At 37.9% G+C, this 15,524-nt stretch overlaps 1 protein-coding gene across 1 annotated transcript in view; it reads left to right on the forward strand.

The window, feature by feature from the left end:
• Nucleotides 1-15,524, forward strand: part of LOC121443765 (probable ubiquitin carboxyl-terminal hydrolase FAF-X) — a 143,037-nt gene that overhangs the window by 38,719 nt on the left and 88,794 nt on the right. Inside the window, 4 exon segments of the mRNA XM_041645561.1 lie at nt 659-833; nt 836-864; nt 3,257-3,393; nt 5,688-5,821. Of these exon segments, the coding sequence (XP_041501495.1) occupies nt 659-833; nt 836-864; nt 3,257-3,393; nt 5,688-5,821 (475 nt within the window).

Consider the following 15,524-nt stretch of genomic DNA (forward strand, 5'->3'; position numbering starts at 1 on the left):
GATTAAACCGTGGCTTTGATGTCTGGATTCAGCTCATTCCTTGGCTTTCTGCGATGCCAGCATCATAGCAGAGGTACTGGCTGTAGCCATGTTTATTGCCACAACTCTGTGGTGTTTCAAGGTCCCTGCCAGCAAGCAAGCTGCAACAGTGTGCTCACAAACCACACTCAAATGCCCCATAGTCAGACCGCTTGACTGAAAGAGTCAGAGTTTGCCCTGGCAGGATGGCCCAGAAAACCGGCATTTTAAAACTGCACAGCTTTTTTCCTGCTAAGTCTGAAAACCGAAAAGCGTGCAGTCAGCTTTTTATCAACACTATTTAAGTGTTTCGTGGCAGGACCTCTTAAAAGAGCTGCAGTTTTACAGCTAAAGCTGAGTCAGGAAGCTTCTCTTAGATGAGAGCGCTTGCTTGCCTCTAGCAAGCAGAGCAGACCCGAGAAATAGTGGCTACCAAGAAAACATGCTTTACTTTATTCTTTCCCAAGCTTTCTCAGGCTTTCTATGGATGCAGTTATCCATGTGGGTGCCATTCTTAGTAGGATCCAAGATTCAGTGGTTTTTCCTCATAGTACAGTCAGTGTTACAGTTCTAGTTACCCCATTGGTCACTCTGTGCTCTGCTCCAGTAGATTTTGCTGTGTCACTCCTATTTTTTCTAGGCAAGTTGGACAAATGCAAGTAAGAAACAACGTCAAAAGCTTCTTCAACTGATTCGTCGCCTTGCAGAAGATGACAAGGATGGTGTAATGGCACACAAAGTATTGACTCTTCTGTGGAATCTAGCCCACAGTGATGATGTACCTGTAGATATCATGGATCTCGCTCTCAGTGCCCACAAAAAATACTCGATTATAGTTGTTCCCAGGTTAGAAAGTGCTTCATTACTTTGTTTGTTAACTCTTTTTATTTTGTTAAATATGATGTCTTAGTTGGAGGACAGTTGCATTTTATTCCATAATTTTTGTTTTCAAAGACATTTTTAATTATTAGTTGAATTTTGTTATAGAATCCTCTTTAGCATCTTCAGTTAAAGATTTAGTAGGTATGATGTATTCTGTTTTGAAACAAAAGTTTAAAAGGTGTAGGTACAGGTTTCTTTATGTTTTACTCATTTGAATAAATCAGGTCATGAAAAATCAAAGTTAGGTGTTCCGAGGCCTGAAATATAGGTCATCAGGAATAGGTGGTTGCAATGCAGACCTGATGACTTTGTTTTAATCTTTGGATCCTGTAGTAATAAGGGCGGCGGGGCTGCATCCCCAGCACCCCGGCTGCCTGGCTAGCTTATGCCCGAAATAACAACACACAAACTGTATTCATTTAATCACTGCTTGGCCCATTTCTATCTAGCCTCTTCTAGGCTAATTCTCACATATTAATTTAGCCCATTTCTAATTATCTGTGTAGCGCCCCTAGGTGCGCTTACCGGGAAGATTCTAGCCTATATCCATCCTGGGTCGGAGCTTCATCGCGTGCGTCTGCCTGGGAGCTGGGAGCATGGCGTCTCTCTGAGGCATCTGCTCCCGAGAGGAGAGCTGTGGAGTCTGAGCTCACTTCCTCTTCCTCCCAGCTTTCTGTTCTGTTTACTCCTCCCACCTATCTTCTAACCAATGAGGGCCAAGCAGTTTCTTTTTATTTAACCAATGACCTTCCTCCATCAGGATCCTACCTAAAAATAGGAGACAACAGACTTTATGAATTTTTCCTCTTGCCTCTACACTTTGAACTACTGCTTAATGCGTGCACATATAATTTTTCAAACTTAAATTGGTCATAGTTATGAAAATGTATTGCCGATGTTTTGAAAGTACTTACAGAACTATCTTTATCAAAATACTCTTAAAATCTCTTATGTGTTAATTGTTATCCTTATATGTGTAAATAAGAGAATATTCTTAGGCTTGAATACTTTTTAAAAAGACAGTCATAGTCTAGACTACGTACTTATTCACATAGCTGAAGGTTTGTTTCGATTCTGAAGAAGATACAAATAAAAATTTATCTTAGCTGTTGCCTTCTACAGTTAGATAAAAATACAGTAGTTTTGGATTTTCAGAGGCATGAGGAGGAAATCAATCTGAATCAAGTTACTTAATCAGATCATGGTATATTATGTATTTGATAATGACATTTTACTAAGCATTTAAAATTGTTAATAAGGTTCTTGCAAACAAATAATATTTTATCAAATAGAAAAGCATTGTAAGTAATCAAAATAATTATTATAAATGCTCATCTAGCACTTGCTTATTCATATTACTGCTTTGGATACTATCTTGAATTTGGCCAGATTATTGGTTATTATAGTCATTACGATAGTAAAATTTTCTTTTTCAAATTCAGCCTTTATCTCTTGTTATTTTGAAAATGCAGTGTTTATTCCTAGGCTTCCCATTGAAGACTTGAAAAGTAGTGACAAATTTAGCAATCATAGTATTTTCTTTAAATATTCTTTATGGAGTTGAAATAATTCAGTCTCTGAAGTTCTTGTTATGCAAAAACTAGGGCCCAAATGTGAGCTAAGTACAAAAGAGGTAGCAATTAGATAATCCCTGAGGCTTGTTGGTCAGACAATCTTGAAGAATGAACTCTGCAGTCAGTGAGACACCTTAAGTCAAAAATTCAAATGAAGAATGATTAAGGCAAATAACAAATGTTGACCTCTGTTATACAAACACACACACACACACACACACACAACTTTTCCTTACATATTTAGTATTTCCTATTATTGTTCTCCAAATCTGCACAGAATCACCACTAATAAACTAAACTTAAAATTATGATTGCCAGCAAAGTCCTGTACAATATTAAGAAAAGTAACTGTGGCAGAATATTTAAAGTGAGCTCACTACAGTTTTTAATTTTCTCAAGATTAACACTTTTGCTTATTTTGCTGATTTTTTTTGTTGAATTTTATAATGATGTAGAATGAGCAAAACACTAAATAATACACAAAGCCCAAATTTAGATACTTTAAAAACCATGTTTCTTGTGCATATATGGGAGAAATACTTAAAATATATTAGAAACATGTAACATTGAGTGTATTGTAATATTTTATATTACAGAGCATTTGGTTTGATTAAATTCAGTTAAATTACAATTATATGAAGTTTAAATTCTTTTTCTATTTTGAAAGTTTCAGCAACCTTAAAGAGAGACATGTTGAATTTTATTAATCTATATTAAATGCTGAATTCTATATAGTTATCATGAGTTATGCCAGAACTTAAGTAATTTTTTTTATATGTAAGGATCGAGATTTGCAAAAAATCCAGTGGATAGATCACTTTATAGAAGAACTTCGAACAAATAACAAATGGGTTATCCCTGCACTGAAACAAATAAAAGAGATTTGTAGTTTGTTTAATGAAGCACCTCCAAATTTAAGGTAAGGTTTTTATACAGTTTCCTTGCTATTTATGATTGTGTTGAAATTAGTCTATGAGTATTAGCAAACTGTAAATAAAGGAAAGTGGCAAAGTTAGAGAAAGAGATCTTTCTATTTGAGTTTAGTTTTTGTATTGTAAGACAGGGTCTCTCTATACATTCCTAGCTGTCCTGAAACTCATTCTGTAGAGTATACTGCAGTGATGGGATTAAAGTCAAGTACTGCTACACATGGCCATTTTTTGTTGTTGTTTGTATGTTCTTTTGTTTGGAATATGCTAAATATTAGTTGTTTTCTATTCCTTTTTTATTGAATTAGATGTGTTGAAGAAGATACTATTGATTGTTGCTCTAATTCTAATTGGTCTTCATAATAAAAGCCCAGAGTCAGATATTAGTGGGTAAAAGTTGAAAGATAGGAGAAGCGGAGGAGCCAGACACTAGTTTTACATCTACAAAATCTTCAGACCAAATAGGGTATCCTGTCTCTATAAATCCTCAGACTGAATATTTTGCTTCTATTTCCTTCTGCTTTATATTGCTTTGTTCGCCCAGCCATATCATTTCCTGTCTCCACCTCCCTAGTATTAAAGATGTGAGCCATCACTGCTTGGCTCTATTTCTCTTTTAGATTGATTATCTCTTGTAACCCAGGGTATCTTTGAACTCACAGAGATTCATCTGCCTCTTTCTCCCTAGTGCTGGGTTTAAAGGTGTATGCCACGATTGCATGGTCTCTGTGGCTAACTAGTGTGACTAGCTCCACATTCTGATCTTCAGACAAATTTTGTCAGAACACAAACAGAATACCACATTTTTCCTTTCTGTCTAAAATAAAAAGGGTTATAGCTAATGTAAGAAAAACTACATACAACTACAATAACTATATATAATATAGATGGGCAATAAATATATCAACAATGTCTAGTTCATTTGCATTTGACAAATTCAGAGAAAATACTCTATTATCTTACCTATCTTAGTGAATCCAATATCTAGTTCCTAATTCACTTCCTCCCCCCCTTTTTTTTATTTTTGAGACAGGGTTTTTCTGTAGCTTTGGGGCCAGTCCTGGAACTAGCTCTTGTAGACTAGGTTGGCCTCCAACTCACAGAGCTCTTCCTGTCTCTGCCTCCCAGCCCAAGAGCTGGATTAAAGGCCTGTGCCCACCACTGCCTTGTTCCTTCATTTTTTTCCTTCACTTTTTAGTAATACATTTGTAATGAATTTTCTGAAAAATTTCCCTTCGTGAAAAATGTGTGTTGTCACCAAAACATTTGCAGTGCAATAATGATTTCTAGGGATTCTGAGAGGTGTACTAGCTAAATAAAATATGTTTTAGAAAGGAACTTCCATCTGTTTTAAATAGTTTCCTATGTTTATGATAATCGGCAAAATCCTTTCTATCTCGGTCTGGTATGATTATGACGTAACATAGAAGTCTTATATAAGTAGGAATGTAAGGTATCTTTTATGTGCTTTGACTTTTTTTCAGAGGAATTTTAACTTATTTTTCTAGTACTAGAAAATCATATATAATCACAGAATTTCATGGAGATAAGCAATGGAGAAATTAAATAATATTGATTAACACTCTATTTTGATTACATATGATCCAACCTTTTTTCATTTATAAAATACATTCATACTGTTTTCAGGTAAATGTATTAGTACTATCCTAAAGTTAGTAATTTTGTTAGTATTAGAAGAGCAATGTAGGCTAAAAAACATAGCTCAGTTCTTGGTGAGCATACGTGAAAGCCGGGGATTTGACCTTAATACTGAATTAAGAAAAAAATAACAAAGGCATATATATATATATATATATATATATATATATATATTCACAGCACTGGGGAGGTGGAAACAAAAGCATTGGAAGTTCATGGCCAGGAAGGATTGTGTCTCCATAATATTGAGAAACTGAGTGTTTTCATTAGAATAGCAACAACAACAAAATGAAATAGAAGCTAGGTAACTTTACTTCCGGTAATATCCAGAAACAGAACATGTTGCAAATGCAGTATTTTATAATATACCTTTGTTGTATAATGTTTGAGTCATGTAAACACTTGTACTCTAGTAGTAAATTGGAAAAAAAGACTGATACCTTTTACGTAAAATGGAAATAAATGGTACGTGGCATTATAGATCGTTGTTACTGTTACATTTAATATTAAGAGAAGACTACTGGCCATATTTTGCCTTAAATTTTTTAGCATTTTACATGTAGTGGCTAAATTTAATTTTCTACTAACAGTGGTATTAATGTTAATGCCCAATTTTTAATTTCAGTCGAACTCATCAAAGTCCTCATGTATTTTATCGTCGTGATTTAATCAGGCAACTTCAACTTAATCATACTTTAGTTATTTTGGTAACAGAAAATCTTGCAACTTACATGAACACCATAAGATTATATGCTAGAGGTATGTATGCTAACCTAAAGTTAACTTTTAGGAATCTGTTTTAGAAATAAATTTCCTGACTTTATTTTGATTTAGTAGAATGTTAATGTTTTCAGAAATGAGATTTATTTTTATTGGTGAAAAATATCTGTTAGTGTCATGAATTGTAAAATTCTGTTAAACTGTAGGATTCCAGTACCATCATCCAGATAAAGGGCATTAATTATTTAAATTTTTGTAATAAAGTATATTAGCACTGCATATAATAAATATACTAATAAGATTCTTATTTATGTTTATGGCAGTGGATGTTTTGTACTCTTGCGTGTCTTATCCTCCCCATGTATGTATCTGGTGTTCTTAGGGCAAGGAGAGAGTGTCAGACCCACAATAACTAAAGTTATATATGGTTGTCAGCCACCATGTAGGTTCTGGAAATATAGCTAATATTCTTTGCAAAAGAAGCATGTGTTTCCAGCTGTTGAATAACCCCTAGTATCTCCATACATTTTAATAATGTTGAGTTATGTCTACTAATAATAACTGATAAATCATAATAACTATAAATAGCATAATAGTATATTGATTATATGATGACAAGAAAGAACTCAGTACGGATGTAGGTTTTTCATTTGAGTGAGTTTTCAATCTAAAGTTGTAGAACACTGTAAAATGGAGGACTACTATTTTCTTTATATTTTATGTCACCATAAATTGTGTACAATTTGAATTCTAGACTAATTTTCAATGTCTTTTAACTATAACTAGTTTTGTTTTTGTTGTTTATATTTTTAAGTCATTAGCCCTCTGTCAGATGTGGTATTGTTAAAGTTCTTTCCCATTTTATACTTTGACATTTTATCTGAATGATGCTATTTCTTGCCTTACAGAGGCTTTTTAAAGATTGTTCTTATTTGTCTGGATTTCCTCAGTGTTTGTTGTGTTGTCCCATTTTTATCTCTGATTTTATTTATGTGGATCTTCTCTTTTTTTCTTTTTTTTTATCATTTATCTAAAAAAAAATTTCCGCATCCTCCCAACCTCCCATTTCCCTCCCCCTCCTCCGGCCCCTCTCCCCCGCCCCCACTCCTCTCCCCCTTTTTCTCCCGTCCAAAGAGCAGTCAGGGTTCCCTGCCCTGTGGAAAGTCCAAGGTCCTCCCCTCTCCATCCATTCCTAGGAAGGTGAACATCCAAACTGGCTGGGCTCCCACAAAGCCACAACATGAAGTAGGATCAAAACCCAGTGCCATTGTCCTTGGCTTCTCATCAGCCCTCATTGTTCGCCGTGTTCAGAGAGTCCAGTTTTATCCCATGCTTTTTCAGTCACAGTCCAAATGGCCTTGGTGAGCTCCCAATAGATCAGCCCCACTGTCTCAGTAGGTGGGTGCCCCCCTCGTGGTCATGACTTCCTTGCTCATGTTCTCCCGCCTTCTGCTCCTCATTGGGACTTTGGGAGCTCAGTCCAGTGCTCCAGTGTGAGTCTCTGTCTCTATCTCCATTCATCACCAGATGAAGGTTCTAGGTGATATGCAAGATATTCGTCAGTATTGCTCTAGGATAGGGTAATTTCAGGTTCCCTATCCTCAGCTGCCCAAGGAACTAACTGGGGACATCACCCTGAGCACCTGGGACCCACTCTAGGTTCAAGTCTCTTGCCAACCCTAAGGTGGCTCCCTTAACTAAGATATATGCTTCCCTGTTCCCCTATCCAACCTTCCTTAATCCCAATCATCCTGTTTCCCCATGTTCCCCCCATCCTCCGCTTCTCACATTTCTCTCCCCATCTCCCCTAGGCCCAAACCCACACCATGAGCAAGATCCCAATTTTTTGCCCTGCAATCTTGTCTACTTCCCATATCCAGGCAGGTGACTATATGTTTTTCTTTGGGTTCACCTTCTTACTTAGCTTCTTTAGGATCACCAATTGTAGACTCAGTGACCCTTTATTTATGGCTAGAAACCAATTATGAGTGAGTACATCCCATGTTCATCTTTTTGGGTCTGGGTTACCTCACTCAGGATAGTATTTTCTATTTCTATCCATTTGCTTGCAAAATTCGAGAAGTCATTGTTTTTTACCGCAGTGTAGTACTCTAGCGTGTATATATTCCACACTTTCTTCATCCATTCTTCCATTGAAGGACATCTAGGTTGTTTCCAGGTTCTGGCTATTACAAATAATACTGCTATGAACATAGTTGAACAGATGCTTTTGTCATATGATAGGGCATCTCTTGGGTATATTCCCAAGAGTGGTATTGATGGGTCCAGGGGCAGGTTGATCCCGAATTTCCTGAGAAACCGAAACACTGCTTTCCAAAGTGGTTGCACATGTTTGCATTCCCTCCAGCAATGGACGAATGTGCCCCTTCCTCCACAGCCTCTCCAGCAAAGGCTATCATTGGAGTTTTTGATTTTAGCCATTCTGACAGGTGTGAGATGGTATCTTAAAGTTGTCTTGATTTGCATTTCCCTGATCGCTAAGGAGGTTGAGCATCTCTTCTCCCTTCTTCCGTTCCTCATTGGGACTTTGGAAGCTCAGTCCAGTACTCCAGTGTGGGTCTCTGTCTCTATCTCCATCCATCGCCAGATGAAGGTTCTATGGTGATATGCAAAATATTCATCAGTATGGCTATAGGTTAGGATCGTTTCAGGTTCCCTATCTTCAGCTGCCCCAGGAATTAACTGGGGACCTCGCCTTGGGTACCTGGAAGCCCCTCTAGGTCCAAGTCTCTTCCCAACCCTAAGATGGCTCCCTTAATTAAGATATGTGCTTCCGTGCTCCCCTATCCAACCTTCCTTTATCCCAATCATCCCATTGCCCCAAGTTCTCCCCATCCTACCCTTCTCACTTTTCTCTCCCCATCTCCTCTTACCTCCCTCCCCCCCCCACCCTTAAGATCCCGATTTTTGCCTGGCAATCTTGTCTACTTCCCCTACCCAAGAGGATAGCTATATGTTTTCCTTTGGGTTCACCTTCTTATTTAGCTTCTTAGGATATCCAATTATAGACTCACGGACCTTTATTTAAAGCTATAAACCAATTATGAGTGAGTACATCCCATGTTTATCTTTTTGGGTCTGGGTTACCTCACTCAGGATAGGATTTTCTTTTTCCATCCATTTGCATGCAAAATTTGAGAAGTCATTGTTTTTTGCCGCTGAGTAGTACTCTACTGTGTATATATTCCACACTTTCTTCATCCATTCTTCCATTGAAGGGCATCTAGGTTGTTTCCAGGTTCTGGCTATTACAAAAATTGCTGCTATGAACATAGTTGAACAAATGCCCTTGTGAGATGATCGGGCATCTCTTGGGTATATTCCCAAGAGTGGTATTGCTGGGTCCAGGGGCAGGTTGATCCTGAAATTCCTGAGAAACCGAAACACTGCTTTCCAAAGTGGTTGCACAAATTTGCATTCCCACCAGCAATGGATGAGGGAACCCTTTCCTCCACAACCTCTCCAGCAGAGGCTATCATTGGTGTTTTTTATTTTAGCCATTCTGACAGGTGTAAGATGATATCTCAAGGTTGTTTTGATTTGCATTTCCCTGATTGCTAAGGAGGTTGAGCATGACCTTAAGTGTCTTTTGGCCATTTGAACTTCTTCTGTTGAAGAAGTTGAACTTCTGCAAAGAAGTCAGGACCACGAGGGGTGCATCCACCCACGGAGACAGTGGGGCTGATCTAATGGGAGCTCACCAAGGGCAGCTGGACTGTAACTGAAAAAGCAGCGGATAAAACCGGACACTCTGAATATGGCAGACAATGAGGGCTGATGAGAAGCCAAGGACAATGGCACTGGGTTTTGATCCTACTTCAAGTTCTGGCTGTGTGGGAGCCTAGCCAGTTTGGATGTTCACCTTCCTAGACCAGGATTGGCGGAGGGGCAGGGAGGACTTTGGACTTTCTACAGGGCAAGGAACCCTGACTGCTCTTCAGACTTGATAGGGAGGGGGAGAGGTGTAGGGGGACGGGGGGAGGAGTGGGGGGGGGGGAGTGGGAGTCTGGGAGGAGGAGGAAATTGTTTTTTTCTCAATAAAACAAAAAGAAAGTTAAAAAAAGTTTTTTAAAAAAAAAAGAAGGTTGAGCATGACCTTAAGTGTCTTTTGGACATTTGAACTTCTTCTGTTGAGAATTCTCTGTTCAGTTCAGTGCCCCATTTTTTATTTGTGTTAATTAGCATTTTAAAGTCTAGTTTCTCGAGTTCTTTATATATTTTGAAGGTCAGACCGTTGTTGTGGCATTAGTGAAGATCTTCTCCCAGTCAGTAGGTTGCCTTTTTGTCTTAGTGACAGCGTCCTTTGATTTAAGAAGCTTCTCAGTTTTGGGAGGTCCAATTTAATCAGTGTTTCCCTTACTGTCTGTGCTGCTTGGGTTATACGTAGGAAGCAATCTCCTGTGACCATCTGTTGTAGGCTACTTCCCACTTTCTCTTCTGTCAGGTTCAGTGTGTTCAGATTGATATTGAGGTCTTTAATCCATTTGGACTTGAGTTTTGTGCATGGTGATAGATATGGGTCTATTTGCATTCTTCTACAGGTTGACATCCAGATATGCCAGCACCTGGTTTTATTGAAGATGCTTTCTTTCTTCCACTGCATACTTTTTGCTCCTTAATCGAAAATGAGGTGTTCATAGGTTTGTGGGTTAAAAACCGGGTCTTCTATGCGATTCCATTGGTCGACTTCTCTGTTTTATGCCAGTGCCACGCTGTTTCCATTACTGTAGCTCTGTAATAGAGTTTGAAGTCAGGGATGGTAATGCCTCCAGAAGTTCCTTTATTGTATAAGATTGTTTTGGCTATCCTGGGTTTTTTGTTTTTCCATATAAAGTTGATTATTGTCCTCTCCAGATCTGTGAAGAATTATGATGGGATCTTGGTGGGGATTGCATTGAATCTATAAATTGTCTTTGGTAGAATTGCCATTTTTACTATGTTGATCCTCCCAATCCAAGAGCAAGGGAGATTCTTCCATTTTCTGGTATCCTCTTAAATTTCTTTCTTCAATGCTTTAAAGTTCTTGTCAAATAGACCTTTCACTTAGTTGGTTAGAGTTATCCCAAGATATTTTTTGCTTTTTGTGACTATCTTGAAAGATGATGCTTCTCTGATTTCCCTCTCTGATTCCATATCCTTTGTGTATAAGAGGTTCACTGATTTTTTGGTGTTGATCTTGTATCCTGCCTCATTACTAAAGGTGTTTATCAGCTGTAGGAGTTCTTTGGTGGAGTTTTTGGGGTCGCTTATGTACACTATCATGTCATCTGCAAATAACGAAAGTTTAACTTCTTCCTTTCCAATTCGAATCCCTTGAATCCCCTTATGTTGTCTTATTGCTATTGCTAAAACTTAACGCACTATATTGAAGAGGTATGGAGAGTGTGGACAGCCTTTTCGTGTTCCTGAATTTAGTGGGATGGCTTTGTGTTTCTCTCCGTTTAATTTGATGTTTGCTGTGGCTTGCTGTAATAAGCTTTTATTGTATTTAGGTATGACCCTTGTATCCCTAATCTCTCCAAGACTTTTATCATAAAGGGATGTTGAATTTTGTCAAATGCTTTTTCAGCATCTAATGAAATGATCATATGTTTTTTTTTCTTTCAGTTTATTTATATGATGGATTACATTGATATATTTTCGTATGTTGAACCAGCCCTGCATCTGAGGAATGAAGCCTACTTGATCATAATGGATAATTTTTCTAATGTGTTCTTGGATTCGGTTTGCCAGTATTTTGTTGAGGTTATTTGTGTCGATGTTCATGAGTGAGATTGGCCTGTAATTCTGTTTCTTGCTTGAGTCTCGTGTGGTTTTGGTATCAGAGTGACTGTAGCTTCATAAAAGGAATTTGGCAATAACTCTTCTGTTTCTATATTTTGAAATACATTAAGCAGTATAGGTATTAGGTCTTCTTGGAAGTTCTGGTAGAATTCCGCATTGAAACCATCTGGTCCTGGGCTTCTTTTGGTAGGGAGGTTTTTGATAACAGCTTCTAATTCTTCGAGACTAACAGGTCTATTTAGATTGTTCACCTGGTTTACCGCCATACCACCCTGAAAGCGTGGCTCTCGTCTATATTGTTCACTTGGTGCTGTTTTAATTTTGGTATATGGTATTTATCTAAAAACGTGTCCCTTTCTTTTACATTTTCCAGTTTTGTAGCATATAGGCTTTTGTAGTAAGATCTAATGATTCTCTGAATTTCCTCTGTGTCTGGTTCTGTCCCCCTTTTCATTTCTGATCTTATTAATTTGCATATTCTCTCTCTGCCGTTTGATTAGTTTGGATAGGGGTTTATCAATCTTGTGGATTTCCTCCAGGAACCAGCTTTTTGTTTCATTGATTCTTTGATTTGTTTTCTGTGTTTCTATTTTGTTGATTTCAACCCTCAGTTTCATTATTTCCAATCCTCTACTCCTCCTAGGTGAGTCTGCTTCTTTTTTTTCTAGAGCTTTCAGGTGGGCTGTTTAGTCTCCACTGTGTGCTTTCTCTGTTTTCTTTTAGTGGGCACTTAGTGCTATGAACTTTCCTCTTAGGACTGCTTTCATAGGGTCCCATAAGTTTGAGTATGTTGAGTCTTTATTTTCATTAAATTCAAGGAAGACTTTAATTTCTTTCTTATTTCTTCCTTAATCCATGTATGATTCAGTAGTTGACTGTTCAGTTTCCATGAGTTTGTAGGCTTTCTGGGGGTAGCATTGTTGTTGAATTCTAACTTTAATCCATGGTGATCTGATAAGACATAGGTGGTTACAAATATTTTTTGTAAGTGTGGAAGCTTGCTTTGTTACCGAGTATGTGGTCAATTCTCGAGAAGGTTCCATGAGCTGCAGAGAAGAAGGTATATTCTTTCCTATTTGGGTGGAATGTTCTATAGAAGTCTGTTAAGTCCATTTGATTCATTACCTCCATTAATCCTCTTATTTCTCTGTTAGGTTTCTGTCTTATTGACCTGTCCTTTGGTGAGAGAAGAGTGTTGATGTCTCCTAATATTAGTGAGAGTGGTTTGATGACTGCCTTGAGTTTTAGTAATGTTTCTTTTACATAGTAGGTGCTTTTATATTAGGGGCATAGATGTTCAGGATTGAGACTTCATCCTGATGAATTGTTCCTGTTATGAGTATATAATGTCCCCTTTTATCTCTTCTGATTGATTTAAGTTTGAAGTCAACTTTGTTAGAAATTAGAATGGGCACACTTGCTTGTTTCTTAGGTCCATTTGCTTGATAAACCTTTTCCCATCCCTTTATTCTGAGTAGGTGCCTGTCTTTGTGGTTGAGGTGTGTTTCTTGTAAACAGCAGAATGTTGGATCATGTTTTCATATCCAATCTCTTTGCCTGTGCCTTTTTAGAGGTGTGTTATGTCCATTGACAGTAAGTGATATTAATGACCAGTGGTTGTTAACTCCGGTCACTTTTTTAGCATTAGAGCTTGTGTGTTTCCCTTCTTTGAGTTGTGCTGGTGAAAGGTCTCTAGATATCTGAGTTATTGTGGGCATTGTTGGAATCCTTGGTTAGTGATTTTCCTTCTATTACTTTCTGTAAGGCTGGATTTGTGGCTACATATTGTTTAAATTTGTTTTTATCCTGGAAAATTTTGTTTTCCCCATTTCTAGTGAATGAAAGCTTGGCTGGGTTAGTAGTCTGGGCTTGCATCCATGATCCCTTTGTTTCTGCAGTACATCTATCAAGGACCTTCTGGCTTTCATGTTTTCCATAGAGGTCAGGTGTAAGTCTGATAGGTTTTTTTTTTATAATTAACTGGGCCATTTTCCTTTGCAGCTCTTAATATTCTTTCTTTATTTTGTATGCTTTGTGTTTTGATTATTATATGGCGAGGGGAAGTTTTTTTTTTGATCCAGCCTATTCGGTGTTCTGTATGCTTCTTGATCCTTCATAATTATATCTTTCATTACGTTGGGAAAGTTTTCTTCTATAATTTTATTAAATATATTTTCTGGACCATTGAGCTGCACTTCTTCTCCTTCTTCTACTTTTATTATTCTTTGGTTCTTTGGTTTGGTCTTTTTATTGTGTTTCATATTTCCTGAATGTTTTGTGATGAGAGTTTGTTGGATTTGCTGTTTTCATTGATCAGTGCTTTTATTTTCTGTATGGTATCTTCAGAATCCGAGATTCTTTCTTCTATCTCTTGTATTCTGTTGGTTATGCTTGTTTCTATAGTCTCTATTTGTTTACCTAGATTTTCCATGTCCAGCCGGCCCTCTCTTTGTGTTTCCTTCTTTGCCTCCATTTCAGTTTTCAAGTCTTGAACTGTTTCTATTATTTGTTTGATTGTTTTTCCGTAGTTTCCCAGTGTATCATTCACTGATTCATTCAATTCTTCCAACTTTCTGTTATACTTCTCATCCATTTCTTTAAGGGCAATTTTTTACATGCTGTTTAAGGGCATCCATGACTTTCATAAAGTCAATCTTTTCTACTTCTTCTTGATTAAGGTGTTCATGTCCTCCTGTTGTGAGGTCGCTGTTTTCTGGTGGTTTCGTGTTGTTTTTCAGATTGTTGGGTGAATTCTTGCATTGGCGCCTGCCCATCTCTTCCTCTGAATTGTCCCCTATGGATCTTCTTTTACAGGATCAGGTCTCCTTGCCTACTGATGTACCATCCCAGTGTTGGGACTCCCCAGTGATGACTCTCCTTGTGCTCCAGTGATGATCTCCGTGCTTGTTGGGTAGCTCTTAAACAAAGCGCCTACCTTGCTTGCTGCATGCAGGCTATTGAAACAAAGGAGTTCCTACTTGCCTGGTTGCCCTCAGGATTCGGCCCCAGCGCCCAGACAGGCTGAGCTGGGTGATTTTATGTGCCAGAAGAGGGAATGGAGGCAGAAGGGGGGAGGGTTCTGGATGCAAGCCCAATGATGGCTCTCCTTGTGCCGAGATGGGTTTCTCTTTCTTAATTTGCTCATGGTCTATCTTACTGAATTCTCTCAAAGAACTACATCTTCCTTTTACTTTTTGGGAGGTGGGGTATTGTTTTTGTTGTTATTTTATTGATTTCAATCCTAATCTTTTTTCCCCTTGCTTTCTACTCTTTTTGACTGTTATTTCTTATTTTTGTTATAGTGCTTTCAGGTATGTTTTTAAGCTTCTGTGAGACTTCTCCTAGTTTTATTATGTTGACCTTTTCTTAGGTTACTATTGTTTTGATGAAATACCTAACCAAAAGAAAACTGGGGAGAAAAGATCTTAGTTAGCCCACGCTTCCAAATCATTGTTCATCACTGAAGGAAGTCAGGACAGAAACTTGGGGACAGGTACTGGTGTAGAGGCATGGAGGGGAGCTGTTTACTGGCTTTTCAGCCCCCTTTCCTCATCCCAGGGCCACCAGCTCACAAATGGGATTGTGTCCCATGCCCTACCCCTGACACCCCAGTATTAGTTGAGAAAATACCTACAGGCAGATGTTATGGAGCCATTTTTCAACAGAGGCTTTCTTCCAAATGACTGTCACTGTGCCAAGTGTCAGAGCAGGTACTTAGGACTCTAAACTTTCCTCTTAGAACTGTTTTTATTGTTTCTAATGGATTTTAGTATATTTTGATATTCTTTTCATTTCTGCTTTTAATTTCCTTATTTATTTTTTTCTTGACTTTATTCTGTAGTGAGTCAGTTTCCATGAGTTTGGTCGTTTGTTTTTTTTTTTTTGTTTTGTTTTTTTTTTTTTTTGTTACTGTTGACATTGATATCCGGCTTCAGCC

This window comes from Microtus oregoni, unplaced genomic scaffold (genome assembly GCF_018167655.1).
Source record: "Microtus oregoni isolate MIOR12 unplaced genomic scaffold, Mior012 000113F_000, whole genome shotgun sequence".
NCBI lineage: Eukaryota > Metazoa > Chordata > Mammalia > Rodentia > Cricetidae > Microtus > Microtus oregoni.